At 37.5% G+C, this 23,424-nt stretch overlaps 1 protein-coding gene across 1 annotated transcript; it reads right to left on the bottom strand.

Moving 5' to 3' along the window:
* Positions 1-2,851: 2,851 nt before the first annotated feature.
* LOC113259359 (trace amine-associated receptor 2) lies at positions 2,852-3,832 on the bottom strand. The gene has a single exon (XM_026504675.3). It carries the CDS (start codon positions 3,770-3,772, stop codon positions 2,852-2,854), a length of 921 nt encoding a protein of 306 aa, XP_026360460.1. The 5' UTR covers positions 3,773-3,832.
* Between the last annotated feature and the right edge of the window lie 19,592 nt (positions 3,833-23,424).

Below are 23,424 nucleotides of genomic sequence, written 5' to 3'. Positions count from 1 at the left end.
GAAAGGCAGACACCACATAGGAGGCTAGATCACTTTCTTCACCAGCAAAGTCAGGATGCCTACATTCTGAAACCAAAAAGTGCCATGAAAATCTACAGAAAAAAAATCATGGTTCAGTGAAAGGGGACTAACTGAGCAGAACTTTACAGAGGGCCTAGTTGATGTTTTTAAATATGAATAGAATCTAATAGAAAAAGAAAAGAAGCATTATAACAAACTTTATGGTGCACGCAGGGCTGCCAAATTTTTATTGCATCTATAAGCACCAGCATAAATAGTAACCACCATCACAAACATTATCCTTCTGAAAGAAAAGAAAGAAAGAAAGAAAGAAAGAAAGAAAGAAAGAAAGAAAGAAAGAAAGAAAGATGTCTAAACCTCTCCAACAAATGTCAACAGACAAACTTACACCAAGATATTTAGTTTCATTTTCTAAAGTCATATCTTAAGGAATTGGGAGAAAATTTTTAAAATATTAATTCAAAATGATTCTGCTTTACAGTAAAACTATAATCTATTTAACTCATTTTATTTTTTTTAGCAATTGGTCTTTTAAAATAAAGACAAAAACAAAATAAAATAAAGACAGGAACATCTGTGTGCGTGTGTGTGTTCAAATACCAAAAAGCATAAACATCAGTATTTCATTAAAAAGAATTACCAAATAGACTCAATAACATCCAACGCACCATATTAGGACTCGTAACTGCACCTGGCTTTAATTGCTCTCTTCTTGGAAAATTATTGTTCCCATTTATTTTGTACTTGCAATCTCTTTCACCATCTCAAAGCATCTCCGCCATTTCTCCTCTAAGGCTAAAGGGAGGGACCAGCCCATCAGCAGGCTGGCAAGGATGGAAGGTCTAGACCACATGTGGCAGGGCCATCTTTGGGCAGGTAGGCAAAACTAATATTCCAGCTGACTGCTGAATGGTCACTAATTGTGATTTTTGCAATTAACTAAGATCAAAGCAAATTTATGGGCAGTTATGTAAACTTTTCCACAAAGAAAAAAATTGCTAATTTGTTCATTGATATACAGTAAATAAAGAAATTAGCCAAAAAAAAATTTTAGTGGAATGTAGTTCACTTACACACACACACACACACACACACACACACACGCACACAACTAAAATTAAATTATGAGGCAATATTTACCCTTAGTACAAGTGACATAATCTGAGATGAATTATTTTCTTCTGTTTTACTTTGCTTTTGATGAAAAATGTTGTTTGCAGCCAGGGGTATGCTGGCACCACTCATATCCACTGACAAGAACAGGTTAACTTTTCCGGAATTCTGAGAGCCAAGTGGCATCACATTCGTAGCTTAAAATCAGCTAAATGAATACACACACACACACACACACACACACACACACACACACACACAAACTGGAATAATCATTTTCATGGGATAACATAAAGGGCAATATATATATAGCTATATCTTGATTTATCTCTATCTATCTCTATCTATCTATATATCTGTTTAGCTCAAGGAAATCGTCAAGTTCCACAAATCAGGGCCCTTTCTTTCTTTCTTTCTTTCTTTCTTTCTTTCTTTCTTTCTTTCTTTCTTTCTTTCTCTTCAGAGGCAGGTGTTAAATACTTAGCAGCACCCCGCTGGCTGCAGACCACTAACTTCATTTCATGAGTTATTTATGGGTCTCCGCGTGCAATTGAAGGGATACTGAATAACACATACATAGTTTCCAGGACCTAGAGCCACCCCTACCCCTGCCATAAAAGTTTTCTTCTTAGCTTCCCCCTTCCACCACTCTATGATTCAAACATGTACGTATGACTATTAAGCAAAAACAAAACACACACACACACATACAACTTTTTGGTATATATTTACATTTATTAAAAATCAGAACACAGGGGCGCCTGGGTAGCTCAGTCCATTGAGTGTCCGAGTCTCGGTTTCAGCTCAGGTCATGATCTCAGGGTCGTCAAATCCAGCCCCCAGTGGGACTCCACACTGAGCACGGAGTCCGCCTAAGATTCTCTCTCCCTCTCCCTCTGCCCCAGCCCCGCTTGTGCACACACTCTCTCTCTCTTAAAAAAACAAAACAAAACAAAACAAAACAAAAAAAACAGAACACCAATGAGCAATACAAAATGTGGCTGAGCCTCAGGAAGGAAGGAAACCCTGAGCAGAATTCTCCTGCAGGTAAACAGAATCTTGCCAGCGGCTGTAATTAAGACGATACATGAGGGAAAACATGAGTGAAATCCATGGCCTCCGATGTGCAGTTGCCCCTCTTTCCCTTAAGAAACGTTTAACCTCACCACAGTAAAATCTAGTAAAGGTTTAGCTCTCCACTAACTAATGACAGGTTCCTGACAGACTATGCATTTTTGAAATTATTGCTGCATTTATTTATCTATAATTATTAGTTGTTGATGTTTCAAAATACAACTGGTCAGATGCTGAGGAACAAGAAGTGAATGGAAATAGCACACAAAGTGCTGGTGGTGGAAAGAGGGGGCAGCGGCCCTCAAGCTCAGCTTGTGCCCGATCCCTTCCAAATGGGGTAAAAGTCCTGTGTGTTGTCTTCACTCCATTCCAGACTTTTCCTCATCTTATTTCTTTCTTCTTCTTCTTCTTTTTCTTTTTCCTACCAAGAAGTAGTGGGTATATCAAGTATTCTGAAAAAGATGGATTTGGGGTTCAATGAGAAGATTTCCTCAAGTCTTAGAAACGAAAACCTTGCCATGGTAGCCAAAAGCATGCACACGTGCACGCGCACACGCACACACACACACACACACACGCTTTAAGTGGCTTTATTCTTCTCAGTTCCAGTCCTTTTGCTTCAATTCACTCATACAGAAGAAGTCTATTCAGTTTCTTTTTGAGTAAACAAATTAGTATTATGGAAATGTGAGCTGAAAATTTTACCCAGTAAAATGTACTTCAGCGCTCTGCGAAACCAGGGATAGAAGAAACCGTATATTAAGGGATTACACGTGGAGTTAAAATAACCAAACCATGTCAAAGCATCAAACAAAACCACAGGAGTAGAGAAGTCCAAAAAGGGATCCAATAAAATTGTGAAGAAACAGGGAAACCAGCATAATAAGAAAACACCCATCACTATTCCTAAAGTTTTGGCCGCTTTTTTGTCTTTCCTCATTTGGTTATTTTGATTTTCTGGCAAGTTATTAATTGCACGAGCATGTTTTCTTGACACTGCAAAAATCTTGCCATAAATCCCCACCATCACAGACCCTGGAGTGAAGAAACCTGCCATAAACAAGGTGGTCCCCCAAAGCTTGTTGAACATCACTGGACAGGAACTGGAACACGCCACCAAGATACCATAGCCTTCTATCCCATCGGCGTAGGCCTCGGAGAACACCACCCCGAAAGCAAATGCTCCGGGGACCGACCAGCAGAGAAGTAGCAGCCGCTTAATGAGGGGAATCGTTATTTTCGTGGAATAACGTAAAGGGTAACAGATAGCATAAAATCTATCAATGGCCACCGAGCAAAGATGGAAAATGGACGTTATGCTGAGCATCAGGTCAAAACTATAATGAATCTTGCAAAATGTAAGCCCGAAATACCAGCAAGTCTCCACCGATCTGACCATACTGTAGGGCATGATGGTGAGCCCCAGAAGGAAATCGGTGACTGCCATGGAGAGGATGAGGAAGTTGGTTGGTGTGTGAAGCTGCTTGAAGTAGGAAATGGAAATGATCATGGCAAGATTGCCAAACACCGTGATGAATATGGCTCCTGCCATAAAGGAATACATAGCTGCTCGGACGCCCAGTGGCCTTTGATTTTCTGGGCAAGATCCATTTCCATATCCAGAGCAATCCAATATTTCCTTCAGAAAAAGCAAGAACACATGAAATTTTGTCAATAAAATATTCTATACTTTATGTAAGTTAGAAAAACTCAAGAAAAAATATAGAAGACACAAGGAAGATATTTACTTTATGCTAACATATTAGTCATGATCTTTCTTATGTATTTATCCTAACCTTTATTTGCAACTTCATAGAATTTTAACTGGAGCTTAAGTGATCATTATTTACTTTACACTTTCCTAGATACAAATTATACCACCAACATTTAGTTAGCTCTTATTTTATGCCAGGGCCAGAAATTTTAAAAAAGGAAGAGAGGAGGAAGAGAAAGAGAAGACTGGGAGGATAGGTAAAGGGGAAGAGGAGAAGCAACAAGTTCATTATCTAATTCATTATCATTGATGTTCCTTATGTTCATAGAAAGACTAGATATGTATTAGACAATACATTCACTTCTTCCTCAAATAAGTCTGAAATACATCGTCAGATTTTATTTGATTCGGGTTTATGGCCTTGTGGGACCAGGAGGTTATGATCATCTGAAAATTATTTCGTTCGTGTGTTGTGCTATTTTCATGGTGTTTCAATTTTGTTTGTGCCAAGGTTGTTTGAAAGGCAAAGAGTCATTTAAGGATGTCTAATGATCTCGTAGAACACCTTCAGCCAGTCATGGAGCCTTGACAAGCATGGCACCAGCGAGAGCAGCTCAATCAGACATGGGCAGAGGCCAAAGCTGGACCATCCTCACTTCTTTGTGAATAGCAAGCCCCCCTCCATGGTGCTCCCCCTCAGAGCCTAGGGCAATGCATAGCAGGGAAAAATGAAAGCCTGATGTTTCAGTGTGTGGATCTCATAGAGAGCTACGAGCAGATGGTAAGTGAGCTTTAGGACAATAAGCCATCTCCACTCGTTTCTTGGGTTGGCCCAGTATCTTCATTCTGCATATAAAAATCTGCATGATGCCATTTGCATGTATATTTGAAAAGAAACATGTTCAATAATTAGGATAACTTTCCTTTCTTAAAGTACATCGGGGGGAAGAAGCACTATCTAATACAAAGCATAACTATTAATACGTAGAGTCTTTGGCCATCGAGGATTTTACAACTATCAGACATGACTACTTACTAACGGATAAACCAGTAGATTCTCAGCCCCCGCGAGCACTGATCCACAACTGTTTATTGAGTGCCCACAACATACAAGACACAATGAAAGAGCAAGAAAACACTAGTTCACTGGTCCCTGGCTGCAGAGATTCTACGAAACAGGTGATGAGGCAAAACACATCAGCACTTAAAACATAAATGATGCTTCACCACAGAAAAAAGCAACTATGGAGATTAACTGACCTGAGAGGGGTTTAGGCAACACGTGCAAGATAAAAAATGGACAAGAGAATTTCAGGCTGGTTAGACAAGAATGATCCAGTGAGGGTGAGACTTTCCATCTGGTTCTCAATAGATGAGTGGGATTCGAAACAGAAGAGAGAAAGCCGGTTCCAAGCAGAAGGAAAGGTGAAGAAAAAGCATGAGGTTGTTTAGAGACTTTCATAGAGGGTTGAGGAGAGGATAGAGTGGGAGGAGGGTGGGCTTCTAGTTTCATTGTTGCCCTCCAAGCCAGTGGTCTTAGCCAGCGTATAATCGAGGAACATCCCCCATTTTGTTTTCAAATTTAAGTGGTGATTTTAAAAAGAAAAAAATAAATAAAACGTTTAAGATAGCTGCGGGAGAGTGAGTACAGATTGGAAATTAAAAGCTTTCTCCAACTGATTCTTTTTTTTTCATTGAATAATTGACATTCAAGATGGTATTCCTTTCGGGTGTACAACATAGTGATTTGATATTTACATTACAAAATGGTCACTACAATAAGTCTAGTTATCCCCTGTCACCATGCAAAGTTGTTAAAATATTGTTGACTATATTTCCTACGCTGTACATTATTACATCCCCATGTCCTACTTATTTTTTAACTGGAAAATTGTACTTCTTAATTTTATTCACCTATTTTGTCCATCCCCACCCTTCTGCCTCCTGGTAACCATCAGTTTGTTCTCTGTATCTATGAGTCTATTTCTGTTTTGTTCATATGTTCATTTGTTTTGTTTTTTATGTTCCACATATAAATGAAATCATATGGTACTTGTCTTGCTCTGTCTGACTTATTTCACTTAGCATAATACCCTCAAGGTCTAAGCATGTTGTTGCAAATGGCAAGATTTATTCTTTTTTATGGATGAATAATATTTCAATGTAGGTATATATATATACCACATCTTCTTTATCCATTCCTCTATCGATGGACATTTAGGTTGCTTTCACATCTTAGCTTTGTAAATAATGCTGCAATGAACACAGGAGAGCATATGTCTTTACAAATTAGAAAATGCAGCACAGTTGACCCTTTAACTTTTATGTGGATTTAATTGCAAACTTCTTTGTGATCCTGGCTTGGTGACTTTGATATTATAATTATCCTACTGTCCATTTTTGGAAAGTCATACTCATCCTTCTAAGCTTCAAATCATAGGGCATAGAGCTGACGTTCCTTCCCTGTAGCATTCAGGAACCTTAATTAGCCAATCAACTCTAAGAACTATAATAAGGTTCTTTGAAACACATAGCACGATGTATACATTAGAATATGTCTTCCTTGTACCCCCACCATAGAGCAGGAAGGGACACAGTAGATGACTATTTGGTGACTTATCAAACAAGATGTTTAAGTAACTTCCCTCTAAGCATCATTGTCCTCTGTGGTGTAATGTGCCATCCATTATCAATTTAAACCTTTCGATGGCTGTATCTTTCACATCTTTCACAGTGATTGTCTGTGAATGCTAAATTCACAAAACAATACTTCCAAGGCTATATTCTTCAATGTGTCACACAAAAAAATTTTTTTAACTATTAATATAAGCACATATAGATACATGGATGGCAAGAGAATTAAAGTCTGGTCTTTTCTTCATTATTGCTGTATCTAAAAGAAGCACAAAAATTAAAGTTCCAGAATATAACGATTTGCTCGCCCATTCATGAATAATAAATAAATGTATTTAAACTGTATTCTACTAAATTGTTAAAAGTAAAAGTTTTTTCTACATTCCCTGAGAAAGTGATTAAATTGCAGGACCATGACCACAATAATAAGGAATTTTCTGATTTTTCTAACGCAATCTCATTTCTCTTTACCTTATTAAATCTGGTTGAGTGCTGCCATAGTAAATATTCCTTCACTTTAGCAACCACTTTTTAAACTTGGACAGATTTTACAAAGTCCTTCTTCCTGCTAATCATTCTTTCTACCTTTCTGTAATTATTCAGCCCTTACCCAAGCTATTGGTTTCCTTCAGTTTTTTAATTTCTATCAAATATTCCATGTTAATGAATCATAACGTATTAAATAACACAATGCCTGATATACAAAGAACACGATCAAGGTGACTTTCTTCTTATCTTTCTTCCTTCCTTGTTGGGACGAACACCACATTCAAGAATTCAGAAAATACTGTTCCTAAGAAAGTAAAGAAAGGGACGGTATGTAAAATCCTAGGTCTTCTTTAACCCTCTGTACACTTAGGTGAATACCAGTGATAAGTTACACAGCCACTCGTGAAGAGGTGACTCTTTCTAGGATTCTGTATCTTCTTCCCAAGAAACTTGTTGCACAGCCGAAAGGCAATACATTATCCTGTTCACGTAATAGAAAGACTCTGCCTTTTATTACAAATTCATATTAAATCCTGGGGACCTACCACCTTTCACATTCCCACACCTTCTCTTTGCACATGACAGAGATGCAATCAAGAAGAATCAAGTCACACATAATCCTATCGCATAATTAGAGTGACAATTTACTTCTTAACAAAACCTCAAGAAAGAGAAAACATCCATCCTTAATCCTTTCTCCACATACCTGTTGTACTACAGAAGATGCCATTGTTAATGAAACTCCTTCTGGAAGGAATTTTATTGCCTTGTTTCTTTTATATGGAACTAGAAGACCTGAACTATGTGACTTATGCTCTTCTAGAACTTATCAATTAGTCTTGAGGGAACTGGGTCTGAAAATTTTAAGGGGAGAAGAAAAGCAGAAACAAACCCTTGCTGCTCTGAAGTTGAACAGCTTAACAAGCCTAACGCACTCCCCCTTCCTCTCAGGAGTGTCTGTTTACCTAAGTTGTCATCACCTGACCTGAGGTCTCGAAGTCTGCTATCACATAATGACTGTAAAAGCAAATCGGAGCTGTTGTGTTCATTACAGGTGGCCCTAAGGCACCTGATCCCAACCACACAGGGATGGGACCAGTGGTTCCAGGAGAAAAACGGACATGTGTCCTGCATCTCTTTAGGAAAATCCGACATTGTCACAGTCACATTTGTCTCACATTCCAGTCACTGAGAAGAGGCCGTAACATCCATTGTTCTTTTTCTTTTTCTTTTTTTCCTACATAAATATGACTAAAAGAACAAATCTCATCAACCCTCTTATACCTGGAAGAATAAGGCAACTTGGTGAATTCTCTTATTATTTGAAAATTTTCTCTGTAGATTCTTTTGGATTTTCTATGTGGTGAATAATGTTATCTATAAATAATTTTGGTTTTATTTCCTCCTTTTCAATCCTTTAGGCTTTCAATTTCTTATTCTTAATATATTGTGCTAAGACCTCTAGAACAATGTTGATTGAGGTACCATTACAAAATGATGAAGCTGATTTTAAAACAAAACTCCTACATCTTGGGGCGCCTGGGTGGCACAGCGGTTAAGCGTCTGCCTTCGGCTCAGGGCGTGATCCCAGCGTTCTGGGATCGAGCCCCACATCAGGCTCCTCCGCTATGAGCCTGCTTCTTCCTCTCCCACTCCCCCTGCTTGTGTTCCCTCCCTCGCTGGCTGTCTCTATCTCTGTCGAATAAAATCTTAAAAAAAAAAAAAAAAACTCATACGTCTTATGACACTGAGAAAATCTTATAGAGGTGATATGGCTCAAAACCTTTTGGGAACTCCTTTCTGCTAGTCTTTAATTCAGACAGAGAAAGCTAGCCACTTTAGGATAGGTCATGTTCCTTTCTAGAAAATAAATACCACAGGTTATTACCAAATCAGATCACTGAGACTATGCTTAAAGTGTTTATTATTGTTTCTGAAAAATGCAATTCACATTAAAGATTTTTAAGGATATATCTTAGCTCTTTTAATCTGCAAAAAATAGAATTATGTTTACTTTAGTCTGAAAATGACTTCTTCTCTGGATTACTAAAGCACTCGTTCATTGTGGCAACTTTCCTTGTCACTCAAATACTTTGTGTTGAGATTTTCAGTTTATACTACACTACTGTTATCTGTGTCCACTTTATTTTTACCTTTATCTTTTCCCACCCCAAACGCATACTAACAAAGTAGATTTTAAACAAAGAATTTTTATACTACAAAGAAGAGAAGAATTAGGGGAAAGAAGGAAGCAAGCGAAGAAGGAAGGAAGGGAATGGGGAGAAAAGAAATGAAAAAGGCACGAAAGGAGAAAGACAGGTGTGATATGATCATGCTCAAAACTCTCCAATGGCTTCTCTTTTTGAAATAACAATCAAAGCTCTTATTTTGGCTTAAAAGTTCAGCCATTCCAGGGGCGCCTGGGTGGCACAGCGGTTAAGCGTCTGCCTTCGGCTCAGGGTGTGATCCTGGCATTGTGGGATCGAGCCCCACATCAGGCTCCTCCGCTATGAGCCTGCTTCTTCCTCTCCCACTCCCCCTGCTTGTGTTCCCTCTCTTGCTGGCTGTCTCTATCTCTGTCGAATAAATAAATAAAATCTTAAAAAAAAAAAAGTTCAGCCATTCCAGCTATTTGATATTGTCTTCTATAATTCTCCTTCTTAAAAGAAAGTATCAGATTTGATAGAAAAAATCCCACTATAAGCTGTTTTAGAGAGATGAATCTAAAACTAGGATACAGACCTTTTGACAAAGAAAAAAAGAAAAAAATTCCAAACAACTATAAATCAAAAGAAAACTTGTGTAGTCATGTCAACAGCAGACAATATATATGTTAAGGCAAAAAGCATTACTAGGGAAAAGGATATTTAACAAACGGAGTTCCATTTGCCAAGATGATGCAATGTATCTAAATTTAATCACAGTCTACGATATAGAATCTATAAAGAAAAAACTGACCAAGCTACAAGGAAAAATAGATAAAGTCCACAAACCTTGTGGCAGATTTAACACCGATCTATCAGTAACTGATAGAATAAGTATCAGATATCAATAAGATTTCAGATAAGCTAGACCTAATGAAAATAGGTGACGCACAACAGAACAACTGCAGAACGTAGAGTCCTCTCGGACACACACAAACATTTACAAAAGTTGATAAAATATTGGGATATAAAGTAGAGCCTCAACTAATTTCAAGGGACTGACATGATATGTATCAGGTTGTCTAAGCCAGAGCAATTAAGCTAGAAATAAATAAAAAGGTAACTAGAAAAAAAAACCCTTGGGATATTAAAAACATACTTCTAAATCAATCATTGACTTAAAAAAGAATCAAACATTAAAATTGATACTTTGAACTAGGCAATGAAAAGATGTATTAAGTCTTGAAAGAGTCATCTAAAAATAAAACTAAAAATAAAAATAATTTTTCCCTTATTAGAAAAGAAGAAAGATTGAAAATTTGCTCAATAATCATCCAAATTAAGGAGTTAGAAAAAAAGCAATGGAATACCCAAAGAAAAAGAAGGAAAAAAATAATAAGATAAGAGCAATAATTGATAAAGGAAACCAACATAAAATAGAAAAGCTAAATAAAGCCTAATATTTTTGAGAAAGAGAGAGAGGAAATACACAAAATTAGAAATAAAAAAGGCATATGAATATGTGTAACTACGTAATCAGCAAATATTAAAAAGGTAATAAGGTACTATGAACAAATTTTCACAAAAGGATAGGAAAACCTTAGAATTTCCTAGAAAAATACGCTTCATAGAAACTGACTCAAGGAAAAATGGTAGACAGTCTGTTGGACAGTGTGTGTTTCCATACTACAAATTAGCTCATACCCGGTTGATCGTACGTAGCAGGATGATGTCAGTATAATTTAGAATTATACCTTGATTCTCATGTGATCTTTCCCAACACATTAAAGTTTTGAAGTAATTATGACAGGTCCTCACAATCGAAAAAAGAACCTTAGTAATATATACATATAGGTCTTAGGGATCTTCCTGAAGCCCAAGTAGTAGCTGCTTTGATGGTTTTGAAGATGGCTTTCCTCGGCGGCACGAATCTCTCCGGGGAAGCCGAGAGCACATAGGAAAAGACGGCAAAGGGTATTCCCTCCAATGCTAAGTTTTTTGTTTTTGTTTTTTTGGTTTTTTGACTGGTGATTAATGGCATGCCTTAGGTTAGATTTTTAACTTTTATTTTGTTATTAAACTGATCTCTATTGGAAACAAATGCACTCAGGCATCCAGAATTCAAAGACACAAGCAGAAGCCCCATCAAAGAAATTCACTGTGAAGTTGAGTGCAAATTCCAGCAGAAATGTACTCTACTCATGTTTTTGTTAGGATTATTATTGCTTTTATTAGGGTCCTGGTTACAGTGCTACATGGGGCTTGGGTGGTCTGCCAGTAATCCTATTTCCCCATTAGCTCTATTATTCATTCATAGAGCACAATTTTAATAACATTGGTTTCTCTGGTACCCACACATTACATTAAAGCAGAAACATCTGGGACTAGTCTGGGACCATTAAAATGAATAGTTTGAAATGTTCTCATAAGGAAAACTTCATGTCCAGATGGTTTTAATAGCAAGCCCTACTGAACATTCCAGAGCTAAATAATTCCTGTCTTACACAAACTTCTAGAATACAGAAAATGGTCAGTCTGCCAGTCGATTTTATGAGCTTAGCATAAACTTCATATGAGGTTATCAAATCCTCACGAGGATATACATACAGGATAGGAAAATTAAAGTTTATTCTTACTCATAAAAATAAAGGTAGCAGTCTATAGACTACTGATTTATTTTCTTAAAAGAAATGGTAAATTATGCCTACATTTTTACCCAGGTATATAAGCATGGTTTAACATTTTGACATTAGGACATGACTTGCAGTCACTCACAACATTGGAATAAGAACGGATAATCATTCAATTATCTCAATTGACACATGATAAAATTCAAATCTATTTATGATTTTAAAAAATAACTTGCAGCAAACTAGGGGGAAAATGATTTCCTTAAACCCAATTAAGAGTATCTCTGCAAAAACTGAAAAGTTTTCAACAGACATCTTACTTAATGATGAAACATTATTCTCTTGAGGATGAGGAAAAACCTCTGAAACCCTCTAAAACCACTTCATTTCCTGCTTTTGCTGAAGGCTTTGGCTAGTGCAGAGAGCAGGAGAAAAATGTATAAGGATTAGAAATGGGAAAAATTGTTATTATTGACAAATGATACAAACATCTATGTAAAATATTCAAAATATGTGTTACATTTTTAGGACTAATAAGAGAGATTAACAAGGTTGCTATTAAAAATCAGTATACAAAATATATCGCTTTTCTAACAAAAAAGGATCAGAAATCATAACTTTTTAAAAGTCTATCTTTACAACATAATCAAAAAATACAAAAAGTACCTTTAAAAATAGATGTTAAAGTTCTTTATGGAAAAGGTTTAAAATTTTATTTAAAGATGTAAATGGGCCCCTAAATAAATGAAGAAATATACCATATACGGGATTGGAAAGATCACTTTGGTAAAGGTGCTCATTTTCCTCAAAATGATCTATAGATGTAATATGGTCTCTATTAAAATTTCAGAGGGTGTGAGTGTGCGTATGTGTGTGGCTGTGTGTGTGTGTTATTTGACAAGTTGTCTCAATAATTTATAAGGAATTACAAAGGGTCACATAAACCTAAGTTCTCCAGGTGAAGGAAAAGAAAAAGGAAGAAAAGAAGGATGAAAACGGGATGAAGGGAATTTTCTTTTACCTCATTTAAAGACTTAATATAAAATTATAATAGTTAAGACATTGTGGTGTTGATACAGGTAATGGAAGCTTCAAAGAGCCTAAAAATACATATTTTCCTTCATACATATGGAAATAAGATTTATGATACTGCTCATAACAGATTAATGGAGAATGGTTAGGGGTGTTAGGACAATTATATAGAAAAGATAAATGAAATTGGACCCTATCTCACACCAGACACAACAATCAATTCCAAAATGAAGGTGAATTAAAAACCTAAATATGAAAAACAAAGCTATAAAACTCGTAGAAGTCATTTGGGAAAATTTCTTTATGATCTCATTATAGAAAAGGATTACTGCTATCACAGAAAGGACAAAAAATAAAGCAAATTCTTGATAAATGTGACTAGATGAGGATAAAGAATTTATATTTAACAGTAGTTATAAGAAAGTTAAAAAATAAACTACTAATTGGGGGAAGATATTTGTCACACATGTAACTGACAAAGCATAAATAATATGCAAAGAACTACAAATTAATATCATTTTATTTTTTTTTATTTTTTTATTTTTTTTTAAAGATTTTATTAATTCATTCGACAGAGATAGAGACAGCCAGCGAGAGAGGGAACACAAGCAGGGGGAGTGGGAGAGGAAGAAGCAGGCTCATAGCTGCGGAGCCTGATGTGGGGCTCGATCCCAGAACGCCAGGATCACGCCCTGAGCCGAAGGCAGACGCTTAACCGCTGTGTCACCCAGGCGCCCCGAATTAATATCATTTTTAAAAAATAATGTTATTTTTTCTGAACTGAGTATAGGCTGCATGGATGCTCGGAGCGATGCCTAATATTTGTACCTTACATATATTGTGTTAAATATTCTATTCAATATGTGTTAAAAAGGTCATCACACTGCAATGAATTATGTGCGGTAATAGGACTACGCCTGAGTTGCTTCTGGAGATCAGAGGAGAAAGTACTCTCAGGGTCAGAGTGGCTCTCTATCAGGCAAGCTTCAGGAAGGAGTTAGGCTGTGGTAAGGCTTTGAGAATGAACACGTAAACAATTTGATGAAAGACATTCTTTTTTCTTTCAAAGATTTATTTATTTGTTTGTTTATTTGAGAGAGAGAGTGGGGGTAGGGGCAGAGGGAGCAGGAGAGAGAGAGAATCTCAAGCAGACTCCCTGCTGAGCACAGAGCCTGAGATGGGGGAGGGGCGGGATCCCAGGACCCTGAGATCAGGACCTGAGCAAACAACAACAGAAACAGAGTAGGAGGCAGCGAGAGTACGATCACAACGATGACCTGGAGGATTTGACATATCAGCTAAATAGAAAGAGATCTGAGCTCAAAAAGGATAGTCAGGGTTATATTTTTAAATTCGTTCTGTCCCTGGGTGGCTCAGTTGGTTAAGCATCTGTCTTCGGCTCAGGTCATGATTCCAGGGTCCTGGGATTGGGCCCTGCATCTGGCTCCCTGCTCAGCGGGGAGTCCGCTTCTCCCTCTTCCTCTGCCTGCTGCTCACCCCTGCTTGTGCGCTCCTACACACTCTCTCTCTGTCAAATAAATAAAATCTTTTAAAAAAAAATCTCTGCAGTATGGACTAGGTTGACAATGGCTAAATGAATTGTAAATCATAATCATAACCTGGCTAATTTGTTGACTATGTGCTATGAACCATGCACTGCACGTCATGCGAACATGGGTTAAAATAGAGTCTCATTTCATTTCCAAACGCTTGGTTTTATTTCCATGAAAATTTCAGAAGGCCTGGGAACATGTTGGCCTTGTTCCTGTCTGTACTTAGCATGTAGCTAACATAATGGGTTATAACAGGTGCTCAATAAATACTTGTTATATGAATGAATAAGTGATTTAATGAATGAATAAATCTTGACAACACACTGGAAGTTATATGTTACTCACTTTACAAGTGAGAAAGCTGAAATTTAAAGAGGTTTAGTAAATTGCTTTCAGCTATTGAACATTGCTAAACAGCTAATAATCACAGTGTTTGAATGTAAACTCAGGCCACTATGCTTCTAGTATACATCACGAGCAATGATTCTGGTCCCTTTTGGTTGTGGTTTTATTTGATGGTGGCAAAAGGGGTCATGAGGAAGAGTTTAGACGACTCACCCAGGTAATGACCACGTTTTTCACTTTGCTTTTTCATATAGAACTAACCTGTCACCTAGCTGGGCATGATCAAATTTAGCCTTGTGGTAATTCCACAGCTAGTCTACTAGGTGGTAGAACACAGGTGTTACTGCAATGTTTGCTTTGTTGTGTTTTATTTTATTGTTCCTTGTAATATAAACCACGGAAGGAAAATCAATGGATGACCTATGTGTTTTTCCTTATTCCTCAAACTTTTTAAATTTTTCATGCTTGGAACAATATGCAGACAAGATGAAAACCCTAAGCCATGTAAAAATAAAGCTAACGTATTTCAAGCATATGATATCACTGTTTGCAAACTCTGCTGTTTGTTCAAAGTCTTGGGAGAATTGCTAATAACAGTAATTAAATGTGTTGATTGGATATTTACCAATGCCCGCCGCAATTCATTTACAGTTTGACACTCTGAAGGGGCAATTTGAGTCCACAGTCCAAAGAGGCAAGTATAAGCATCATCTCTTTCCTTTTGCGCTCATTTGCCAAACTTCCAAGTAAATAGAGACCAGAGGGCATCATTAACACATCTGCTGTTCTGCCTTGGTCATGGTGGGAAATAATTTCACACTCTAAGTCATTAGGGAAGCAGTTGTACTTAGTAGAGATAGGAAAACATTTATCACAGAACTTTATTTGAGGATTCAAACGTTTGGGGAATTCTCCGATTATTAAGCAAAGGCAAAGTGGAAATCTGGGGAAGAAAACTTTAGCTGATGCAAGAGAAGTAAAATAGTGACTTCTAGCTTAGTCAACCTTCTTATTTGATGTAAATATGTTTACAGAGCTGGCATCATGAGCAACGAAGCAAAGAGTCACCTGTCTGGAAGATTTCAGAAGTCTCAGGAAAACCATTCAAATAACATCACATCTAGCCCTGGTTGGCGAAACAAGAGAACTCAACTAGATACTTATTTTCTTTGCCCCTTAATGAGTAATTTCAGGTTTTAAATTTATAAGTGAGTTAGGTGAAATAAATTAAGATCCTGTGGCAAAAGAAGGAGTATTACAGGGAAAGGATGATTTTGTTCTTAGTAGCAACAATTATATTGTCTGTGTTTGGTTGTTGCCTTTGTCCTATGTTACCACTGATTGTGACTGTAGGTTATTAGTGGTCCTTACGACATTAATTTCTTCAGTGATTGGAGCTGACCAGATGCCTCCCTGGTAGGTTTCAGGTCTACCGTAAGATCTTGTTGCGAAAACACCTTTCTTGCCATTGGGGTTAGTTAGTAACAGGGTAGAATAATGGATATGGGAATTTCATAAATAAAAATTTTTAAAACATGGGTGGTAAATGTAGGTTTGTCAAATAGTCATTTTAAAAGCCTTCCATCTATTATTGCCATATTTTCATAAAAGAAAAGAGCATCTTCATCTTGAACATTTAGCAAGGTCATGACCTTAGATAAAAGAAAAATTTTTAGGGGCACCCGGGTGTCTCAGTCGGTTGAGTGTCCGACTCTTGATCTCAGCTCAGGTCTTGATCTCAGGGTCATGAGTTCAAGCCACATGTTGGGTTCCACGCTGGGCGTGGAGCCTACTTCATACAAGAAAGAAAGAAAGAAAGAAAGAAAGAAAGAAAGAAAGAAAGAAAGAAAGAAAGAAAGAAAGAAAGAAAGAAAGGAGGGAGGGAGGGAGGGAGGGAGGGAGGGAGGGAGGAAGGAAGGAAGGAAGGAAGGAAGGAAGGAAGGAAGGAAGGAAGGAAAGAAAGAAAGAAAGAAAGAAAGAAAGAAAGAAAGAAAGAAGGAAAGAAAGAGAAGAAAAAGAAAGAAAGAAAATCTATTAAGTTGAATAAGTATTCCAAAATGAAAAACTCTCTATCTTGTTTTTATTTTCTTATTTCACAATGATCTGTAAAATGTTTATCACATCCAATGCTAATCCACAGACTGAGAGGGTTTGGATAGCCTGAGTTGGACTGCCAAGGCACCATTAATTTGAGAAAATAGCATTAAAATGCCTTAATTTCAGAAGATAACTTGAGAAATAATATTTTTCTTGCTGCTTTAAAAAGGTCACATTCTAACCCCTTATCCTTCCTCTCTCCCTTCCTTGGACACACGTTTCTGGAACAACTGCTCTGTGCTGGGCTCTGTGGCAGGTGCTGGGGATTCATGTGCCAGGGCTTCTGAGCTCCTTTCTAAGTGTGCTATAGTATTTAGCATCTTCCTACATTTTTACTGTACTACACAAACTCAAAAATTTAGAATTCCTTTTTCTTAAGGTGCTAACTCAATGGTTGTCAGAAGAAATGTAGCCCAAAGAACCTGAATTGTGGGTTGAAATTGAAGACTTCTGAGTCACAGTCCAAACATTCCAAAAAATTCCAAGGCAGTTGGGGCTTCAAACATCAGCTTAGACATTAGACCATAAGCTAAATAGAGATACATTTTAATAACTTAACTCTTGGGGCACCTGGATGACTCGGTTAAGCATCTGCTTCTGGCTCAGGTCATGATCTTAGGGTCCTGGGATCGAGCCTCATGTGGGGCTCCCTGCTCAGTGGGGAGTCTGCTTCTCCCTCTGCCTCTGCCCGTCCCCCCACTCATGCTCTCTCTCTCACTTTCTCTCTCAAATTAATACAATTAAAAAAAATAAAGGAATAACTCTTAAAATCATTTCTATTCATATCAAATACACATTTACTGCCAAAATTAAACCCATATAGGTACATCTGCTTAGAGTTGGCTGGGGATCAAAGTATGAATCCCTATAGTTTCCCCATTGTTGGCCCCACTTCCTGAAATAGATTTCCTGGAGAGTGGAGTTTGTAGCCAGACAGACTGGGGCTCAAATCTGTCTCTAACTTTTATTAGCTTGATCTCCTTGGATACCTTATTATAATCCCTTATTCATTTATTCCCTCTTAACAACAGGCATAGAGTTACTTGTGTGTGTCAGGCGTTGTGCTAAGCACAGGGTATACAATGATGAATAAAGCACACTCCTTAACCTCAGCGATTCACGGTTCTGTGGGGGGCAGAGGACATCTTAGCACAATGAACAAGCACCAACAAGGAAGTGCATAGGACATTCTGGGAGTTCAGAGAAAAACACCTACCTGATCTGGGAGGATTATAGATGGCTTCTTGGAGAGATAAGCCTCAAGAGGAGTCCTTTATTTTTTATTTTTTATTTTTATTTTTTGTAATTTTTCATCATGTTTAGTTAGCCAACATATAGTACATCATAAGATTTTGCTGTAGTGTTCAATGATTCATTAGTTGCATATAACACTCAGGGCTCATCCCAACACGTGCCCTCCTTAATGTCCATCACCCAGTCACTCCACCCTCCCACCCTACCTCCCTTCTGTAATCCCCAGTTTATTTCCCAGAGTCCAGAGTCTCTCATGGTTCATCTCCCTCTCTGATTTCTTCCCATTCAGATTTCCATCCCTTTCCCTGTGGTCCTCTGTGCTATTCCTTATGTTCCACATATGAGTGAAACCGTATGATAATTGTCTTTCTCTGTTTGACTTATTTCACTTAGCATAATCCCCTCTAGTTCCATCCATTGTTGATGCAAATGGTGGATATTCATCATTTCTGATGGCTGAGTAATATTCCATTGTATGTATGAACCACATCTTCTTTATCCATTCATCTGTTGAAGGACATCTCGGCTCCTTCCACAGTTTAGCTATTGTGGACATTGCTGCTATAAACTTTGGGGTGCATGTGCCCCTCTTTTTACTACCTCTGTATCTTTAGGGTAAATACCTAGTAGTTCAATCACTGGGTTGTGGGGTAGCTCTCTTTTAATATATGAATCCTTTAAAATGAGTAAATGTCGACCAGTTAAGGGAGGTGGAGTTAGGGAGGAGGCATTTCAACATTTCAGGCATGGGGGGCTGCAGGAGCAAAGGCACAAAGGAGAGAAAGCACGGGAACTAGGAAGAGAGCTGGGATTTGAACTCAGGTTTGCTTGCTTCCAAAGCCTGAGAACGTTCCTCTGTGTGGGTGCTGCAGGCCGCTGCCCTACCCTGCGGAGCTTCCAGGCTTACACAAAATATCTGTTCAAACTCATTAGATGGGCACATAATAGTCACTTTGCAAATAGATATCAGTATTATAAATGTATATATAAGTGTACAGTTATTACATATATGTATACTTTATATGAATTATTTTTTAAAGAAATAAAAAATCCCACAGCCTCTCAAACATACCATATGCCAAACACTGACACATCACAGACCAGTGATGTAAAAATGTGGCACTAGGTTCAATTTCCTTCTGTGTGGACCTTGGAATAAATTTTCTGCTCTTCTTTTGCGTAATGGTAATTTTGAAATTTATTAGGAAAAAGGATGACATAATTCTGCACCACCTTTAAAAAAACCCAATCTGGTGTGTAATGTTTGCCTGTGTCAACTTCTCTGTGTACCCTGCCTGAGCGGATTCTGAGTAAGCACCACCGTAGCCCACGCCAATAAAATGACAGGGAATAATACTAGTAAGTATGTTTGCCGAGTGTTTTTTTTTTTAATTTTTTATGTGTAAATCTCCATGCTAGACAGTTTCTCTCATCTAATAATCAACAGTCTGGTGAGATAGGTAATATTATTGTTCTCATTTGTAGGTGAGTGAACGAAGGTTTAGAGTTTTTAAATAGCTTTGTCCAAACATTAGCTGATAAATATGGTGCCAGAATTTAAAGCCCTGGTGTCTGGCTTCTAAGCTTTCCCTCTTCACCACAGATCATTTTCTTGACACAGGACCTGAGTATCCACATTATTTATATTTATATTTTTGCCCCCCACCCCCAGCAGCAGCCAGGGTTGAGAGACACTACTCTTTAACATACCGCATTGTGAAAACATTGACCAATAAACAAATCTTAGAGTTTATCCTCTATCTTGGTTATTATTTATCTGACTCGCGTATCTATGAAGAGGAAAGTTTGCCATTGATAAACCATTGTGAGTGGCTTTGCTTAAAGCTTATAAGTCACTTACGTTGATAAATATGCTAAGAACTTTCAATTTGTATGAGTCGTGGATTTCTCTCTCCCGGGAAAAATCAGACAGAAACAAATTAGATGCTGATGTTGACATGATGACTTCACAGGAGAACCAGCCTCAACCAAGTTAAAATGTTGGAGCAGTAAAAAATCACGGGGAATTTAGATGTGGGGAAGGGGTTTGAGGAGGAGGAGGGATGTGGAAAAGAAGGTCAGGACCTGTCAAAGATAAATTTACTTTCTTTGAATACTTTTTACTGCTGCCCCTATACTCAATAACTCATATTAAAACACTTTGGAAAATGCATATATTCCTTATCTTAAAAAAAGACTTCAATCTGATTCTTACATCATCTAGATTATTTGAGTGTAGCATTCAAAATATCTCTCTGGAGAATTGTTTTGTTAGTACATTTTGTAGACTGTTAAATTTAAAAACAATTCATTCTTCGTATATCTACACATTTAAGTTAAAGTTCAAGCTCTTGTTGACAATGTACAACTAAACAGAAACTATGGCTCACCAGAATCTAGAATGGATTAGAGTTCATATGGTTTGCCTTATGTTTTTGGGAAGTATTTATGACTATCCAAGGACTGGATTATTGAGTTGAAGAACCAAGTTAAAAATGGGGATGGACCTTCAGTTTACCGATCTCTTAAGATGTCTTTATAATTCTTACTAATAAATCGGTTCCAACAAACTTCTTTGCTAATGCATCTGTTTTTATCTCTTCCTGAATGGTATTTTATACAAATTGTCTCTTTGAGAGGCAGTGAGTGGAAAATGAGACTGTTTTGATTGGAAGCTGTCTGGATTTGGAAAGGAATGTCATGTCATTGCAATCACTTTCTTGGCATTTACCATAATAGAGTGTATCAAGTTAAGGTTCTTTCCATGGATGCACCTAAAAATTATTCTCAAAGAGTTTTTATTAGAAAGCTATCTGGGATTCATGGAATACCTGAGATACTGGAGAACTTAGTTTGGAAATGAACAGACCGTCTACGACCATACCACCCTGAACACGCCCGATCTCATCTGGAAATGGACAGACCATGAGGCAGCTCTGGAGTCTGGTAAGCCAGAACCCCAATAACACTCAGAGCAGTCTGGTCATGATCCTACCACGTGGATGGAATGGAACCCCACATGTCTTCATCGTTTTCTGCTAACGATTCTGCTAACAATCACTGTCTTTTCCCCTATTCTAAAGATTTGAATTCTAAAGAAAGACTTTTTTGAAATGTTAGCATGTCTTACCCACCTGTCTATTTAGTTAAGGGGAAAGGCAGGGGTCTATCTTCTCCCTAGAGTTCCACCAGGCTATGTCCAGTCGGAGTGGGAAATGTCTCAAAGGCTAATTGGATGCACATTGGGAAATGGACTCTTACAACCAAAAGGCAAGTATACTTTCTGCATGAAGGAATGGAAGCCAGAGTAAAGCTGGGACTAAGGAAAGACAAAGGGAGCTTGTCTTCTTGTTGTGCTAAGAGAGTAGATTATGGGTTATCTCTTACTGTGAGTATTAAAAAACAGAACCACCAAGAAAGATAGGCTACAGGGCTGTAGCACTGAGTAGAAAAAGGTAGAATTATTTGAGTCATGAACTTGTCCCAAGAAAAATGTAGAACCCGTAGTAAAACTGAAGAGTAATTTAGAATAGATGTAAGACAAGGATGACTCTTATCACCACTATCAATATTGCTCTAAAAATTCTGACTAATATAGCACAGCAAAGAGTATAAGGATCATAATTATTGGAAAGGAGATAAAACTTAGCATTGTTTGAGGATAATATGACTAGGTAGAACGAAAGTCCAAACAAACCAACTGAAAAGCTAAAATAAATTTTACTGTATGCCAGCAATAATGGTTACATAGAAAATACAGTGGTTTTAAAAAAGATTTATTCACAATAGGCAAAACACACGTACACAAAAGAACACAACATCTATGAATAATTTAAAGAGGAAAGTGTGGGAGCAAATGAAGAATACCACAGAAACTTGGTATAAGGTATAGAATACTGTCTAAATACTTTTGTTCCCTTTTTAAAAAAAGATTTTATTTATTTATTTGCGAGAGTGAGTGAGCGAGAGAGCCTGAGCAGGGGGAGGAGCAGAGGGAGAGGGAGAAGCAGGCGCCGTGCAGGGAGCCCAAGATGGGGCTCAAGCCTGGGACTCTGGGATCATGACCTGAGCCGAAGTTAGATGCTTAACAAACTAAGCCACCCAGGCGCTCCCTTTTGTTCCCTTTTTAAAATCTGAGAGGCGAAAAAAAGTCAGGGTAGTTTTTGACACTGCGGGTAATTAGCAACAATTTGTCTTACCTTATATTAAATGAAAAGGTAAATGTCCCAGAACAAAAACCTAGTCAGATCAATAAAACATAATACATAGTCCTGAAACAGACTGTAATCGATGGAGGGATTTAACATATCCCCAGAGACCATCAGGTCTGTGAACAGACACTTGGATGCAAGAAGGCGCACTGTAATTTCATTTAAAATTAGCTGCTTTACCCAAACCCACTCATGAGTGGAAGTCCCTGTTATTAAACAAATAAATCCAAATCCCTAGGGCTACTCAACATGCAACAGGCTGCGTGAAGTCTGTATGAGAAACTGTTCAATTGGAAATCAATGCTTACAATTTAGAATGTTTGCTTACTTCCTGTTCGGGAATCTTATTCGAAACCGCCATTTGTGTCTCTTTTTCTTTTCGTGTACGCCATCTTCATAGGCACGGCATGTCTATTCCGATTATACCTCGTGTTAATCCCCCGTGTTCAGCTGCACTGATGGATGTCTGCTTCTCTCTCAGAGTAGCCTGGAGCCCAAAAAGTGAATTTGTTTTACCTCACAGAGTTTGTATTTTAAGTCCTGCCATACCACACACAACCTTGAAATATGGTAAAATCCCTCCAGGCACTTTCATAATCTTCACTAGCAAGAAGCAGACAGAAATTTGGTTTAATTTCCACTATTAAAAAAGAAAAGAAAGAAATTGAAATCTAGTGGTCGACAATAGGGAAATGGTTAAAAGAAAATCTTTGGGGGTGCCTGGGTGGTTCAGTCAGGTAAATATCCGACTCTTGATCTCAGTTCGGTCACGATCTCAGGGCCATGAGTTCAAGCCCCATGTTTGACCAAAAAAAAAAAAAAAAAATCATAGTACATCCTTACAATGTAACATTATACAGTCACCAGAATATTATGTTTTTAAGAATTTTAAATGATGTAGTTCTTTCAGAAGGTAAGTTCTGAGTGATAGCTTTATTTTCATTTCATTTATGTATGATTTTTTGTTTTTATTTTTTCTTTATTTTCTGCATTTTTTGCAAATTTTCTGAGAATCAAGAAAACCTATTATAAAAAGATGAAAATTAAGGTATTTAAACATTGGAATATATATTAATAAAGATTCATGATAAATAGCAAATCACATATAAACAA

Source organism: Ursus arctos, unplaced genomic scaffold (assembly GCF_023065955.2).
Source record: "Ursus arctos isolate Adak ecotype North America unplaced genomic scaffold, UrsArc2.0 scaffold_13, whole genome shotgun sequence".
Taxonomy (NCBI): Eukaryota; Metazoa; Chordata; class Mammalia; order Carnivora; family Ursidae; genus Ursus; species Ursus arctos.
The sequence above is the reverse complement of the archived record's forward strand: the minus strand, read 5'-3'. Positions and strand labels throughout refer to the sequence as shown.